General features: G+C 52.2%; 1 protein-coding gene across 3 annotated transcripts; it reads right to left on the bottom strand.

Annotated features, from left to right (window-relative positions):
- Positions 1-7,187: 7,187 nt before the first annotated feature.
- On the bottom strand, positions 7,188-16,767 carry Ncdn (neurochondrin). 3 transcript variants are annotated; one of them, XM_032897772.1, is made up of 7 exons: positions 16,195-16,603; positions 15,157-15,297; positions 13,091-14,059; positions 11,710-11,951; positions 10,538-10,762; positions 9,993-10,135; positions 7,188-8,711 (listed from the first exon to the last, which is right to left on the bottom strand). In XM_032897772.1, exons 1-7 carry the CDS (start codon positions 16,225-16,227, stop codon positions 8,275-8,277), a joined length of 2,190 nt encoding a protein of 729 aa, XP_032753663.1. In that variant the 5' UTR covers positions 16,228-16,603; the 3' UTR covers positions 7,188-8,274. The 3 variants fall into 3 exon arrangements, with proteins under 3 accessions (XP_032753663.1, XP_032753671.1, XP_032753679.1); XM_032897780.1 differs by lacking the exon at positions 16,195-16,603 and adding an exon at positions 15,738-15,906 and having other exon boundaries at positions 7,190-8,711; XM_032897788.1 differs by having other exon boundaries at positions 7,193-8,711; positions 16,546-16,767.
- Positions 16,768-16,787: the final 20 nt, after the last annotated feature.

Genomic DNA, 16,787 nt, shown 5'->3' with positions numbered 1-16,787 from the left:
TTCTGGTCTGCAAGCTTGCAGCTGTGGTCAAATGGGATTCAAGGCTGGAATGCAGCTCAGGGGGTCTGTGTTCGCTCAGGCCTGTACATTTTCTATTTACATTTGCTTATTGCATTAATTTATTTAGTGGAGGGGTGGGGAGCACGCGTGTGCCAGATGCAGAGGACAACTTGCAGGTGTCAGTTATTTTCTTCCATCCTGTGGGTCCCCAAGGTTCGAACTCAGGTCCTGAGGCTTGGTGGCCAGTGAATTAACCCAATTAACCACAGTGAATTAATAAACGATCTCGCCACTACCTTTGAAATCTTTTTAAATGAATGCTTAAATGCACGTGTTCACCTTTGAGTTTGAGCAAAGCATTCCTCATTTCTGGTATCAGCTTTCTTCCCTGTTAGATGGCCTTTTCTTTGACCACCCAAGGGTGAATGAGGAAGACACTGGTGAGTGGCAAATTCAAACCCATCAGCTCATGTGCACACTTGTCAGTGTGTGTGTGTGTGTGTGTGTGTGTGTGTGTGAGAGAGAGAGAGAGAGAGAGAGAGAGAGAGAGAGAGAGAGAGAGAGATTGATTAGCAGTCTCTCCTTCATAGTTTTGGACCAAAAACCACTCTGAAGATGCCTGCTTCTCTCAGACTTTCTGAGCTGGTAACCCTCAATGCCAAGCAAGGATCCTTGGATGTTGAGGACAGAAAGAGTCCGAGTGTGGCATGATTTGCACCTAAGAAGAGGCCAACATGTTTCTGAAGCCACAGGAGCCTGGGCTGGCTGGGACTAACCTGTGACACAGAAATGGTTGGTGTGTAGCCGACACAGGGTGGAAGGGATGTGTTGTCACACATGCACAGTCTATGTATTCGCGTGTCACCATGGTAGATGCTGTCTCTCTGCAACAGTGCGCCCTAATCGCTACCACCAATTCCTCTCCTTTTCTCCCCCAAAATCAACCCTTCTGTCCCAAGAAGCAGAAATGGGGATTACAAAAAGGCAGGTGAGAGAAATCCTAACGGCAATGAGAACTTCAAAAGCGGAAAGTTTTCTTTTCACGTTGAAAGTGGGGAGGGGATAGACACAGTCGCAGTGCCCACTCACCACACACCATGACTATTGAGTTTCCTGACTCACCAATTCCTTTGCTACCCTCATTTTCAAGCGAGGACAAGGCCCATAGAGGTTAGGTGACTTACTGGCCTACAGTCAAACAACTAGCTCTGTGGCAGCCCTTCTCCAGCCTTTCTCTGTGCTCAGGATCATTTCTTTTTCTGTCTTGGACTCAAGCATTCACAATTAAGTCTGACTCCTAAGTGGCTGTGTAATTCTGGGCAAGTCTGGCTTCCTCTCCAAGCTCTGTTTCTGCAACAAAAAGTAAGGGAGGGTGGAGAGGAGCCGCTGTTTTCTTCTGTTTCTTTCTAGTGAAGAAAAAGATGAGAAGGTAAAAGTCACACTATTGAGAGATTAGAACACTAACCTCTGTTCTGGATGACATCCAAGAATGCACGTGGCTAGAACAAAGCTCAGCCTGACACACAGGGTTGGGGTTGGGGAGCTGTGAGGAGAGGATGAAGCTAGCCAGCATCTGAGCATTCATCCCTAAGAGTTTCCCACAGGCCAGAACCAGCAGCTAGGGTGGCAGGGGAGGCAGACAGGGGCAGCTGTGCAGCCTTCCTCCTCAGGACGGATCTAAGGTCTACTGTGAGTTTGCGTTTGTTAGCCATGTCTGTGCCCGCTTCGCTCATCCTCTACCTACCCTTGACCTCAGTCATGAGACGTCTGAAATTAATCTCAGAGATAGATGTCAGTGCGTAGCTCATGAATGGGTGGACTCCAGTGGGGAAAGTCCAGAAACCACGATGAGGATGATGCATGGGCCCAGCTTGAGGACCTCTCTGTTCTTCTAACAAGCTTGGGATGGGCTCTGTCTCTGCCTCACTGGCTTCCCTCACCCTTGCCACCAGTCCCACTTAATCCGACCATTTTTTCTTTGCCATTTCACCACCTCTCATCATTACCAGTCTTTTTTTTTTCTTTCAAAATTTTATTTTTATGTTCTTTAGCATTTTACGTTCATGTATAAGGGTATTGGGCCCCCTGGAACTGGAAGTACATGTAGTTGTGAGCTGCCATGCAGGTGCTGGGAATTGAACCCAGGTCCTCTGGAAGAGGAGCCAGTGCTCTCAAACATTAAGCCATCTCTCCATGCCCCCAAGAAATCCATTCTTAATGTTGGTTGCTTATGCTTAGAGCAGCTTCTATCTCTTCCTGTCTACATTATTTTGAGAGAGAGAGAGAGAGAGAGAGAGAGAGAGAGAGAGAGAGAGAGAGAGAGAATAGAGAATATCTGTGCACATGTGGTCAGAGCACAACCTGAAGGACTTTAAATAATGTGGGTTCTGGGGATTGAACTCAGGTCATCGGGTTTGGTATCAGGTGCCTCTACCTGCTAAACCATCTCACCAGCCCCCTGTCTACACTTTTCAGAAGCAAGTTCATTCCCCTCCCAAGTCTAATGACCATTAGTCTCCCTGTTACCCCCAAATCTGTCCTTCCCAGTCTGTCAGTCTGATTAGAAATCCAAAACCATACACTCAGATGCCAACTGGACAGTCCCTTAGGACGGCTGTTCTCAACCTGTAGGTTTCGAGCCCTTTAGGGGGGGTCAAATGACCCTTTCATGGGGGTTGCCTAAAACTATCAGCAAGCACAAATATTTACATTATTATTCATGACAGTAGCAATACTAGTTATTTAAATGAAAGAAATTTTATGGTTGGGGGGTCATCACAACATAAGGTACCATACTAAATGGTCACAGTATCAGGAAGGGTGAAAGCCACTGCCTTAGGACATCTCCTGCAGCCATTCAGAGTTTGCAAGTTAAAGCTGACCTCACGGGGTTGGGGATTTAGCTCAGTGGTAGAGCCCTTGGTCTGGTCCTCAGCTGGGGGGGGGGGGGGAGCTGACCTCACATCTCTTCCGTCATCCCAATCCCCACCTGCTTATCCTCCCGAATTCTGCAGCACCATAAATGATACCGCGTACTTCAACTTTAGACCTTGACGGTTTTCTTTGTTTTTGTTTTCGCTTATGAAACAGGGTGTATGTAGCTCAAGCCAGCCTGGAACTCATGAACTTCCTGCTTCCACTTCAAAAGTGCTGGGATCGCAGGCATGAAACACCAAAGCCTGAGTGTTTCTTTTTTTTTTTTTTTTTTTTTTGGTTTTTTTTTTCGGGGCTGGGGACCGAACCCAGGGCCTTGCGCTTCCTTGGCAAGCGCCCTACCACTGAGTAAAATCCCCAACCCCCCGAGTGTTTCTTCTTACAACCCAGAAGCACCCACCGTGGAAGAGACTGAGCAGTTACCTCAGAAAACACAGGGCCCTCACCAACGACCGGGGACTTGTTGGAAACACCAGTTCTTGGACTCTACCTCAAACTCCCTGAATCAGCAGCCCTGCACTTGAGTCCAGGAATCTGTTTTAATAATTCCTAATGTGGTCTGGGTTGTGCTGTGCAGGCCCTGGCAACAAACCAATAACGAGTGACCTTTCTTTTTTTTCTTTCTTTTTTTTTTTCTTTAAAGATTTGTTTATATATAAGTACACTGTAGCTGTCTTCAGATACACCAGAAGAGGGCATCAGATCTCCTTACAGATGGTTGTGAGCCACCATGTCGGTGCTGGGAATTGAACTCAGGACCTCTGGAAGAGTAGTCGGGTGCTCTTAACCGCTGAGCCATCTCTCCAGCCCCGTGACCTGAGTTTCTTGTGATCCACTTCCAACTCCTTTGTTTGGCATCTTTTACCTGGACCACGCCCCTTCCCTACCCAAAGTGCTTCTGGGACCCGCGGCCATGGCCCACTTCAGGAATGAGGCTGACTAGCCAGTGCTCCAGAGCTCCTGGTTACTTTTCCTTTTCCTCTGTGAGTCACTTCACAAGTCTAAAGGTTTTTTGAGGGGGAGGAGGGGGATGGAGAGATGGCTCAGAGGCTAAGAGCACCTTTGCTCTTCCAGAGGAGCCAGGTTCCATTCCCAGGACCCACATGGCAGGAACTGTAACTCCAGTTCTGTGGATCTGGTGGGTCTGGCGCCCTCTTCTGGCCCCCACAGGCATTGTGCTGCACAGACATATGTGCTGGCCGAATACTCCCACACATAAAACAATAAATGAGGGCTGAAGAGATGGCTCAGCGGTTAAGAGCACTGACTGCTCTTCCAGAGGTCCTGAGTTCAAATCTCGGCAACCACATGGTGGCTCAGAACCATCTGTAATGGGATCAGTTGCCCTCTTCTGGTGAGTCTGAAGACAGCGACAGTGTACTAATATATAATAAATAAATAAATCTTAAAAAAAAATAGGTGAATCTTTAAAAAAAAAGTCTAAAGAAGTCAAAAATGTATCTCGTGCTTTGCTTGGTGTGTATCAGGCAGCCACCAAATACCTTTTAAATAAATAAGGGACCAAAAAAGAGAGTTACAGTTTTCCAAGTCTATTAGGGGACTCTTTGGAAGGGCTCTTATGTGAACTTGACTTAGCATAGATACACATAAGGCCCAGTTACAATCTGAGGAGTTCATCAGACAAACGAACAATTTTGCTTATTTCTTCTGGGGAGGGACATGTGCTCTATGATCTACTTCTTCTTTGGAGATCAGTGGAGCTATGGAAAACTAAGCCCTTCTGTTTCAGGGGCAAGGGTTCTTCCCATTGTAAAGCATGCGGGTGGTGATTTCTTATGGACTGTTCTTCCTGATACATGCACCTGGATGGAGGCATGGGGAAGGGGGAGAGATACCCCTGGGAAAATGGGGTGCACACCAGGCACAGATACACTGATCAGACATATACACTGGACATTTACTGGTGTAGAGATATGCATGTTCAAATACACATGGACTCTCCATTGGCATTCTTGGCTTATTCTCCTCCAAGGCTCGCATTTTCTCCTCTTTAATACAAAACAAAACAAAAACCCAAAGGAAACAGAGAGCCACATTCCTCTTGCTAACGGTCTTGTCTGCAAATGTTTTCGATGAAGCGAAATCCTGCAAAAGATGCTGAGGCACCATCTGGTGGTTGGAGCTTACCACTGCATCCCAACACTCCCCTGCCCGGCTCAGCAGAAGCGCCGCGACAAGAATGAGCACAGCCTTGCGAGGAGTTTCAGTTTAGCCCCTTGCTCACTCTGGAGCCTGGAACCCTCTCGTGGAGGCTCATGAGAGGACAGGTCTCAGTCTGCCGTGTGTTTTCGAGTTTTGCTGGCCTTGGCATGCAGGAGAGCAGCTCAACAACAAGGACCATGGACAGTAATCATTTGCTTTGTGGCCCTTCCCTCGATTCCCCAGACTATCGGCCACTCCTCCCATGATTCTGAAGAATATCTGACAGCTCCCAAATCTGTAATCCTCTCAGACGTCTTCCCATGCTCTAGGCTAAGGGGAGGAAATCACTCCTCAGATGTTCCATAAACAACACAAACCAGTCACCAAACCAATTCCTTCATAAACCCGTTTCTCTCCCAGTGTTTGCCATGACAGAGTGGTCCACACAGGGGTCACAGTAACCCGGGAGTATCACTGGCTCCCCATTCTTTGTTCCTTTTCACTTATTAATTTCTAAGTCCCATTTCCTAACTCCTACCCACACCACCCTCATTCTCCTCATCCCTGGCTTAGTTCTGATTTCTTCCCCACTGTCTGAGCCCTCCCTCCCCCTGCCTCAGTAGTCTCCCCTCTTTGCTTCCTTCCCCACCCAGTCTCCCTGCATTTGCTAGAAAGCCCAAGTTGGCCCCCAAACCTCCTTTCTGCTCTAACCTCCAGTTGTATCCCGGCTGGGTTACAACAGACATCCATCACACCCAGCCAACTCCAGACGTTCCCTTTGCAGTCAGCCATCTTTCTAAAATGCAAACTGGATTCTATTTAATCTGCTCCAAAATCTGCAGTCTGGTTCTTTGGTATGATCACATATTTAAAATGCTGGGTATCGAGCAGAGCAGCGGTGGTGCACACCTTTAATCCCGGCATTCAGGAGGCAGAGCTTGGCAGATCTCCTACGTTTTGAGGCTAGCCTACTCTACAGTACAAGTTCCAGGACAGCCAAGGCTACATAGAGAAACCTTATCTCAAAATGATCATGAATTAATAATAATCATCATAATAAATGCTGGGGATTGCACACTATGACCTGGTCCAGCCTCATCCTCCACTTCCTCCCGCTGGACCATAGTATAGGAATGGCATGCCTTATACGCCTACCATTCTTCTGCTTGTCCACCTGGCAAGCCCCCTCCTAACCCTCAGGTCCCAGAGCCAGTGTTTGGTTTCATGGATTTGTTCAAGGGGCTGGGGAGCTTGAGATTCCAGGCACATTTTGCCTCCATAGAAGTCACTGCTAATACCTTTAGGTCACACCGTCTACTGGGTATTAAGCTGCTTGGTGATTGATACAGGTTAGTTTGTCTTCTCACGTTTTCAAATGAATATGCTTGCTTTGCATAGCCAACCGTGGGTGGGGCGAGCTACAGGATACACTCAGTAGATGATTTCCTACCGGCTTGGGGGCCTAGATGGAGCATGAAAACCCAGGTCCACAGCTGGTAGCCTGAGAGCCACACTTGGCTTTCTGGGTTTTGTTAAGCCAACAATGACTTAATCAAAAATAGTTTTTAATGTTTGAGTTGGCTTCCTTATAAAACTTAGGATTTCCGATCCCTTTAGAAGTTGGAACATGGCCTGTGGGCTGGCTCCGTGGGCAAAGATACTTACCACATAAACATGCTGACGAGCTCTATCCCCAGAACCCACAACAGTGGCAAGAACTAACTCCACGTTGTCCTCAAACCTTCATGAGTGCTGCAGCACATGTCCCCCACCCCTAATCACACACCCCATGACAATCTTTTTGTTTTAATTGGAGGGTGTTGCAATGACCCTGTAAACAAGTTGCTGTAAGGAGACAAGCAGTCCTTCTGAGTGTCCCACCAGGCCCAGCCATATCAACATTTGGGTTTATGAACCTGCTGTACTAGGGCAGGGTGTATCTAAAACTTCCCTGCATGTAGAACTAGCTCCTGGGGGAGGTGAGTGAGAACATCCGTTACTATTTAGAAGGATGCTCGCCCAGCTGATAGTATTGAGCAGCATGTTAAGAGCCAGAAAGACACAGAGGAGGTGCAGGGCAGACCACAAAGGAGGCTTCTCATCACCAATAAACATTTATTGAGTGTCCACATGTGCACAGCTTTGAACTTGGCGATCACAGAACGCACTGAGGGGGAGGGGCGGAAGCAAGGGGTCAGGTGTATGCGGGTCTCCACGGGTTCAGAAAGGTAGTTCCTGCTGGAGCCGCCAGTCGCGTCTCCCTGCAGAGAAGAGTCTTAGCAGGGATTGGGGGAGGGGAACTGAAGCCAGGCACCACGGTGGCAGTGGAGTGCAATCACAGGGAAAACATGCGGATTCTAGGGTGATGTGACCTCCTGTTCCTGGCTCCAGCCAGGCCAGATGGCACCAGGGGCACAGGGATCTGATGCTCAGGTGTCCAAGCAGAGATAAGGACAAGCAAAATAAATAACCCCCAACCCCCATCTTCACTCTGCTGCAACATGACACAAAAGCTCAAGAGACCTGGGACCAAGGGCACTCAGGTCCCCTCAAGGAAGCGCAGGTGGAAGGAGGTTCCCCGCCCCCCACTGGTCTGTCTGCTCCAAATTGCCCTGGAAGCATAGGGGCAACTCGGACCCCGGGTCACTAGAGTTGAAAGGAAGAACTGTGATGTCAATGGCCTGAGCCTGCTCTCTGTCCAAAAGGACCGAAGGCAAAAGCCAAACGGCCAATTTAAAGGGCGCGGACCTGGCCTGGGGGAGCCAGAAGGGGCACCACAGCCTTGGGGAGGCCACGCCCTGGCCGGCAGGGCACATGGGCTGAGGCAGTCTGCGCCTGCCAGCCCGCTCCTACCCTGGGACCTCCCTCCTGTCAGGGAGCCAGACGCTGGGTATAATGACACTTAGTTGCCCTCTTCCTGGGGACTTCTCCAACCTTCCCCGGCCTGGCGGGGCCAACCTCTGTTCCAAGCCAATCCCTGCCCCAAGGGGGCTGGGGGCAGGATGCAGTTTCTTATACTTGAGAGGTGGGCATCACGCCCTAGCCCTCAGAAAAGCCAGAAAGCTGGGGTGTTTGTGGGGGTCTGAAGAAGGGGTCCAGTTTGGGGGCTTCAGGGAAGATGCCTCCTCCCTCCTTCCCTCGCTGCCCGCCCCTGGGTCTATACCCATTGGATGCCCCTCAGGGCTCTGACAGGCACTGCTCCAAGGCAGCCATGCGGTAATGGCTGGCTGTTTCTTCACCCGCCTGCAGCCTCATGGCCTCCCGGCATAGCCGGTTTGCCCGCGCCAATTCCACGAGCACGCCCTGGTAGGCAGCCACCATCTCGGGCTTGACAGAGTTGGGGCTCACACTACCTAGCAGTTGTAGCAGCTCCTGTGGCCAGCGGGAGCGCAGGGCGGCAGGGGCCAGCCAGGGCAACAGAGGGACACAACCTGTGAAGGCCTGCATGCCCAAGAACCAGAGCTCTTGCAAGTCGGCCCAGATGCCCTCATAGTCAGGGGACAGGGCCAACACCGCCTGGTCAGAGCCAGGGGTGGCCCGTGCCACATGGGACTGTGACAGAAAGAGGATGGCGGCTGCGAAGAAACCTCGGGAGGCTGGAGTTCCTTGGAGAGCTGAAAGGAACAGAGGAGAACGTACCGGCATAAATCAGACAGGCCAAGCACTGGACTAGGGCCTCCCATCCCTCCTGTGGACATACTCAGAGAACAGAAGCACCACCTGCATTCGGACTGCCTAGGTTCAAAGCCTACCCGACACTTAGCGTGACAATGGGTGTTTAAACTTTCTGGGATTTCAGTTTCTTCATTAAGATGGAGCCCGTAGCAGGTCAATCTTAGCAATTTGTCATGAGAATTAAATAATCCAGGTATGCTCCATCATCAAGACGTCTACATGCATAAGAGGTAGGAGTAAGTCTCTGTCATATACAAAAAAGGACCTTCCTCTGGGTTTTCACAGCAGGGGCCCTAGGCAGCTAGCTGGTGGCCCAGAGCCCTTCACCAGGCTATGAGCTGATTTGATTTCTGGCCAGAAGGGGGCGCCAAAGGAGACCATGAACAGTAATACAACTCTGGCCCACACCTGTCCTTCAGGGGTTCAGGAGCCCCTCTGCGGACTTTTAGGAAGCTGTTCACCTAACATGGTAGCATTTGTAAGTGAACTGCATTGGATCCACAGCATGGTGACTCTCCTTGGGGGCTAAGTGCAAGGAGTTCCTAGTTCAGAGCAATGTTCCCCTTCCGAGGCAGGGTACCCTGCTGGGATCCCCACACAGAAAACAGGCAGCTGAGGGTATGGGCACATTACACCCTGTTCCCAGGCATCTGCTTAGTTCCTACAACCTGACAGATGGGGCACAGGGAACAGGCGGGGACAGAGGGACCCAAGCAGACACCCACGGTCAAAGTGGGAGACAATGAGGGCTGTCAGGGGCTGGAGGGGACGCCCTGCCCCCTGCACATAGCCAGAGAGAGGTAGAGCAGGGAGAAGTTGTGCACAGAGAGTAGCACCGATGTGTGTCACAGAGTGGGGTGGGGTGCTAAGTGGTAAAAACCTCAACGCAGCCCACTGGGTTTGTGACTCAGGGCCTGGATGGGGGACAGCTCCACCTTGAAAATGGGGGTTTCAGAGTTCCCAGGCTGCCAGGGAGTCCAGGTGCCTGTGCTTGTGTCTCTGAACAGGTCTGTACTAAACTCCCACCAGGCCTTGCCTTAAAAGTCTTTAAAAGGAAGAGAATGTTAATCATGTTGGGGAGAAGGGTGGGGGTGGAGGATGGAGAAATACTGTAGAAATTGCCTCTCCATGGGAAAATTCTGCTACACCCTTTTCTGAAAGTGGAGGCTGACATGCTGAACACTGCGAGTCCACTCAGGTATTCTGTCCCTGAGGCTTACCTGGAGAGGTGCTAAGGAGCCGGGCCATTAGGAGGCCCAAGGTGGCCACGTTGGCAGCTAGAAGCAGTCTTCCTTGTTGCTGCACTAGTGAGGGCAGTGACGTCATCAGGGTGTTCATAAGGGACGTGAAGCAGGCGTCGCGCCTGGGGAGGGAGGGAGCAGAGGATGGGGCAGGCAGAGGGTTAGTAGACTCCACACCAAGCCCTTTGGGAAACCTGGCATCTGAGGTTTCTAGCTCTACCAGGGCTTGGCAGGACTTCGTGTGGCAGGGTGAAGTGTTAACTGCTGACTTTCAACCCTGCCATCTGGGTTGGTAAGATGCCAAGGAGCTGAGCTGGGTGACGGCTGGTATCCCCCTGGGATACCTGGGGGTCTGCTCCAACAAACCCTCAAGTGGCACTGGCTTTGTTTGTTCTGAAGCCCGCTTCCGCTAACACTCAGGGAAGCCTACAGATTCAGGGCGCTAGGTTGGAGGTTGAGAATGGGTGCCAGGAAGCTCCCTCTGCTTCCCGGGATCTCCTCCCAGCCTCTCCCAAGCCCCTCACTTGATCAGCCCGGGAGCGGTGACCACCAGGTTGAGGAAGATGTGGCAACAGGTCTGTAGGCCGATCTCCACGCTGTCTGGCAGCACTGAGGTATCATGGCCAGGGGATGTGAGTTCCCACTGCTGCAGGAAGTACTTGCACAGAAGTGAGGGGGCTCCTTCCTTGATCAAAATCTCCCGGGGACCATCTTCAACTGTCAGGTGGCACCAGCCGGGAAGGAGGAGCCTGAGCACGTGGAGACAGAGGAACGTGAGGTGGGAGACATAAGGGCAGAGCACCCTGACTAAAAAAGAACATAGAAGTCAGGGGAGGTGGACTCACTCCCACTTTCAAAGTGGTGCTGAGAAAGCTCAGGCATCGGGGGTGCACAGGCCCCGTTCAGGGGCCTCCGCCCCACAGTCTGACTGTGGCCTGTGTACTTCCCACCTTCTGAGCTCACTTCTGCCATTTTGTTTTTTAAATTATTTCTGAGGCACGGTCTTCCCCTGCCTCTGCAGCCCAGAGTGACTTCACACTCACAGCAACTCTGCCTCAGCCTCCCAAGTGCCGATATTAAAGGGGTAAGCCAGCAAGCTCAGTGTATTTTAAGTGTGGATGAAATTTCTATAAATCATGAGATTTGCAATGTGGACCAGATGAAATTGTTCTAGAAAAGTATACGGCGAAATACCTTGCCTTGTAGCAGATGTTCAGTAAACCTACGTTGTGTTTCTAATAAAAATCTGGGGATCACCCAGGCATGGGGTGCATGTGTTAGCTGCAGCACTTTGGAGGCAGAGGCAGCAGCTCTCTGTGAGGTTGAGCTCAGACCAGCCTGGTCTACATAGGAAGTCCCAGGCCAGCCAAGGCTACATGATGAGACCCTGTTTAAAAAAAAAAAAAAAAAAAAAAGGAGATGGCAAGTGGTATGTGACAGTTCAGGAGCTCTGTGGGAAGAAACCCCCAAAGCAAATAAATAAAATATGACACTGAGGGAACACTCAGGACAACAGGGAGCCCAGGCTAGGAGAAAGGGCATCCTTATCGGACCCTTTTCTTTCCAAACAGGTCTTGAACTCTCAGATTTCCTGCCCCCGCCTCCTAACTGCGGCAATTACAGGCATGTGCCACCAATCCTGGAGACCCTTTTCTTTGGAATGGTCTGGCCGGACAACCCATAACCATAAACTCACCGGAGAGCATCCCCTGGCCAAGCGGGCCCTGGTGTAGTGGGAGAGATGGCCAAGTTAGCCACCTGCTGCGAAATGTCACTGGCCTCCTCAGCCTCCTCATAGAGTGTCTTGGCATATCGGACAAGGAAGGGCAGCAGTTGGCACACCTCCTTACGCAGGGATGAGGTCTCCTCCGCCAGCCAGGCACCCAGGATCCGTACAGAGGCAAACACAAAGGGCTCTTTCTGCTTCTCTGGACCCACCTGTTGTCACAAGACCCCAGTGAGACAGAGTGGAACCAGGTACCCTCCTCTGCCTGCCAATAATACAACTAGAGGGAAATCCTGGCCTGTGTGGCCATGACACATGGACCCCGAGGGCCAGTGGGATGGCTCAGTGGGGACTTTACCACCTCATTTGGTTCCTGTGAATCACAGGGTGAACACAAAGAACTGACTAGTTTTCCAAGCTCCACACATGTACCGGGGCATGCATGCGTTGTCCCTCCACGTTTAAGAAATAGATAAACATAACTTAAGGGGGCGGGGGCAACCAGCCTGCTTCTACCCAAAACCTAACACATGGGAGAGACTCATTCCACAGGGGCTAAGTAGGACCTCAGTGTGGACAACTGAATCAAGTGGGTCTCAGACAGCATACCTAATGCTTCAAGACTCAAGTCCCACATCCCTAATTCTTTACCTCTAAGGTAGCTGGGGAACCAGGGGAAACTTAACATTTCTTTAGAGAGGCTCTGAATTGAGGCAGGGAAGGGAAAAGACTTGCCATGGAGTAGTGAGAGGTCACCCACATATGGGTTAAATCAGAAAATAATATCAGAGCTTAGCATGACTTATTAGACATAAGGCTGGTAAGCCCAGTGGCTGAAGCAGGTCATTAAAAAGAACAATCATGCCTGACTCCTACCAGAACAGAAGAGGCGGCCTTGCAAATACACAGAGTAAAGGGGATGGTGGGGGAGAACAGATTTAGCCAAAACTCTAGAGGCGAGAACCAGGCCACTCCCTGCCCCCACCTTCCTCCTGCATCCTTGTGTTTACATGGAAGACATGGAAATACATAGACAGGTTTATATGTGAGACAATGCTTTAAAGTGAGTGGAGCAGTCGGCCTCGACTTGGTGTGTGATGTGTAGAGTGTGTGTACTGGAGAGTATATGTGAGTGGGAGGTTACTGTGTTGTGTGTGTGTGCTGTGATCAGAGTGCACATATGGTGTGTGGTATGGTGCTTGTGTGGAGGCCCACGGCAGGGAGGGAGAGGGAAGGAGGCTCGGCCACACACTACTCCCTAAAGTGCTTGCTACAGTACCAGCCAGCATGTTCGTGCAGCTATGCTATTTCCCTATTACACCCCTTCCTCCGCAGGTCAGTGGCTCCTTACCTGCAGCAGGTAGTGAATGACAGCTCCAATGGCTTCTTTCATGATGCTCACGAGCTGAACTTTCTGTGGCTCCTTCAGCAGGGACTGCTCACAGCGGGTACACTCCTGGATCCCCAACTCCATAAGGGCATAGCAGGCGGTTACCACGTCTTCTTTCACCTCTGTGCCAGTCTCCTCGAGAGCCAGTCGCACCTCCACGCAGGCCAGATTCACCAGTAGGGCCAGAAACTTGCTTCCAGAGCTGCCCACTGGGATCCAGTCGGAGCCGCAGGCATGAGCCAGGCGGGCTGCCAGCTTCAGTGCAGGATTGCGCTGCCAGGAGCTCAACTTGCTTCCTAGGATGCGTGCCAGCCCAGCCTGCAGATCCCGGTGGCATTCAGGGGGCACAGTTGTTGGGGGCAGGAAAAGGGGCAGCAGCTGGCAGAGCTCAAACTTGCTGGCATCTTCGGCTCTTTGGAAATCCTCGCTGAGGCCTCGCAACACAGCCAGCAGGTCGGGCTCCGCCTCCTTCCAGCACTGTGTCTCTGCAGCAGCCAGCAGCCCCACCAGGAGTGCCAGGGCCTGGTCAAAGCCATAGCCATGCCCCAGGTATGCCTGGCACAGGGCAGACACTGTGCCACCAGCAATGAGGTGTCGGGGCCCTCGGGGTGTGCCTGCAACAGCTGTCAGGCACTGGTAGGTGTCATCAATCATGGAGCGGCGGGCAGCATCATCAGGATCCCCCCGGGCTGTCAGGAATGTGCAAAGGATGGGGATCTTGTTCAGGACCTGGGGATGGCTGGCTAGTTCAGGGTCGCTGCAGAAACAGGCCAGCAGGGCCACGCCCAGGGCCCGAAGAACGTGGTCAGGGCAGCCATCAGGGGCCTCCTTAGTAGTCAGGAGTCGGTTGGGAAAGGTGAACCCAACAGCGTCAAAGATCCTACGTCGGGTTTTGGCGTCAATGTCACCTGCTTTGACTGCCTTGGTTACCTATTGGGGGGTGGGGAGGCAATACGCTATCAGCAGAATGAAAAGAAATGTAGCAAACACTCTCCCTACTCTGTTCCCTGGGCACTGCGGGCTGGCAGGAGTGGGTTATGCAATGGGATTCATTCTGGGGTCATTTCATCCAGCTCCTCCTCTCTCCTTGGAGACAGACATGTGTGACCTCTGGGATCCCTGTCATCTATGATTGTCTTGTGGAAAGGAGGCTGTCCAGTGGCCCTTAACCACTTATCTGGGAACAATCACCTGGCCAGTGAGGAGTGCCTCCTGGTGTCTAATTCATTAATCCATATGCCCATGACCTGGGATGCAGGGGGCTTTAGAACTCAGTGTTTAAAATCCGCTAAGGATCCAGGGTCCTTCCCTGAGTTCTTGTCTCCAGAGGAGTCTCTGATCCATTTCCGCCACCTTCTCACGGGAAATGGCTCCTGTGTCTCCCTGCTCCGCATGTCAAAACATTTCCCCTTCCATTTCACCTAAACACCTCCTCTGCTGCAGTGTGAGCCCTTGACTCCAGAGCCTTCTCCCTGTTGCCATGGCAAACAAGCAACTGCTGCACTCCCTCCTCCCTTCACCCCCCACACACCAACTCATCCCCCCCCAACCCAAGCACTGCAGCTCCCGCTCGGCTGTCCCCAGCTTGGGTTCCTCTAGCAGACTGAGACCTTTACTTTTAACAAACCTACTGACTCTCCGGTCACCTCTCAGAGCCTCTCTCTAGTTACTCCCAATCCTGTTACTCTCGCAGGTCGAAGAAAAAGCTACCCCAGCCCACAAGTACTCTGCACTAGTTACAACCTGCTGCTGCTACCCTATGAGTCAGCTCCCATCTGCTCTGGGACGCCCCAAAAAGCAAATCCAGGCAGCCTCCTCCGTGGTCCCATGCCACTGCCTTATTCACCTCTCTTCTCCCCTTCCCCCATTCCCAAGGGAGCAGAGTATAAAGGTGGAGGTCTTGGGCCTTTTTTTTTTTTTTTTTGGTGCCTCCGGGTTGCCAATACCACTTAGATCTCCCTGAGGACTTGCTGACCCCATTCTTTGGGGGCCCTCCTGTCCAACCCTCCCACCTTCCAGGTCCTTACTAGCAGCAGGGCTGCAAACTGCTCGCTGTCATTCTTGGCCTCACGGAGGGCTCCCAGGTAGCGCTCCAGGGTGGGGTTTCGGCTCTCTGCCTGGTTCAGAGCTGGCTCACAATCCGAGGCCATGATGCCCGCCTTGCCCAACTGTGAACACAAGAGGGACTGAGCATCCCTCTGCAGAGGAGGGGCGGGGGCGGGGGTGGAAGTGGAGGATGTAGGGAGGGATTAGCACAGAGGGAGGGGAGGGTGGATTTGGAAGGGTGGCTTCCTCATGACTGACCTCCCTTGGGGGAGCCCCTTTAAGAGGCTGGACCTGCAAATTCTTTAGGATGAAGAAGGGACCCTGGTCCAAGGTCACCTCCAGAAAAGTGGGATATGAGGACCATGCATGCTGCTGCTCAGCTAGACAGCTTTCCTCACCAGTCTAGAAGTGGGAAGAAGCTGGCCCAACTGCTCAGCAGCCCCTGGCACCAGATACCGACCGGGTTTTATCTCTCTCCAGGAGGCACACGAGGAGTGAGTGGTGAGGACAGACAGGGAGGAATGAAGACATACACGGGTGAAGTTCGATTATCCGGACTCACGCTGACAAGGAAGAAAAGGGCATTCTAGGGTTCCTTTCCCCTCCCTTCTTCAGAGAAAGTAGACTGGCTTCAGCAGGAGTGAGAAGGCAAGCTCTCCAGAGAAGGCTTTGAAGACTCCCCTGCGGACCCACCCCTCCAGCCAGGGCTCTTAATCGCCCCCGCAGCCTCCTTGCCTTCTCTTCTTTCCCTCCCTCGGGCAGAGGCTGCAGAGGCTGCAGGAGCAGGAGCTGCAACTGGTGCTGCTGCTACTGCAGCAGCAGCAGCAGCATTAACCCCTTGTGCTCCCTGTACTCTCCCTGCCCGTCCCGCTAACAGCCTGTGGGTGCCGGCACTGGCTGGAGAAGGAAGGAGGGGTCGGATGGCTCTCAGGATAACAGAATCCAGAAGCCGGATAATCGAAGCGGGGCTGCAGTGATGGAGAGATGAGAAGGGGAGAAGGGATCCTGGCGGTCACCACCTGTCCCGCCGCAGCCAGGTCACAACACGACATTGATGAAGTCGAACGACAGGGCAGCGATGAGATCACACTTCACGATGGCGCGGTGATGTCACGGAGAGATCACAGCGAAATCACGACATGAAGGGGACAGCCCCCAAATATGATAGGGCAAATTTAAAAAAAATATATAGATAGATAAATATTGAAAGGGGTTGTGACAAAATGGAGTCTCGACAGGGTACGGTGATGTCGAGATATGGCACGATGGAGTCGCGATAGGGTCCCTGGGGAGTCTCAGCATCGATCAGCGCCGGTTCGGAGAGGCTCCGGCTGAGATGCAGGGGAGGGCTTGAAGGGGGCTGAGCTCACCAGGCTGCGGCCCCGAGCGGCGAAGTCTTTCTCCGGGCGCGTTGCTCCGGGAGCTTGGGGCTGCTGCTCACGCCGCGTAGCCCACTCTTGGCTCCAGGCTGCTACAGCTCCACCCCCACCCCCGCATCGCTCTCGACCAATCGGCGCTGGCCTCACTCCGCACTCTGACCAATGGCACAGCAGGGCGCTAAGCAGTAGGGAGGTGCCTCCGGTGCGGCCATCTTGCTTGTGGGCATTGCCCG

The sequence above is a fragment of the Rattus rattus genome, chromosome 1, assembly GCF_011064425.1.
Source record: "Rattus rattus isolate New Zealand chromosome 1, Rrattus_CSIRO_v1, whole genome shotgun sequence".
In the NCBI taxonomy this organism is placed as follows: Eukaryota; Metazoa; Chordata; class Mammalia; order Rodentia; family Muridae; genus Rattus; species Rattus rattus.
This window is presented reverse-complemented; position numbering and strand designations above follow the sequence as displayed.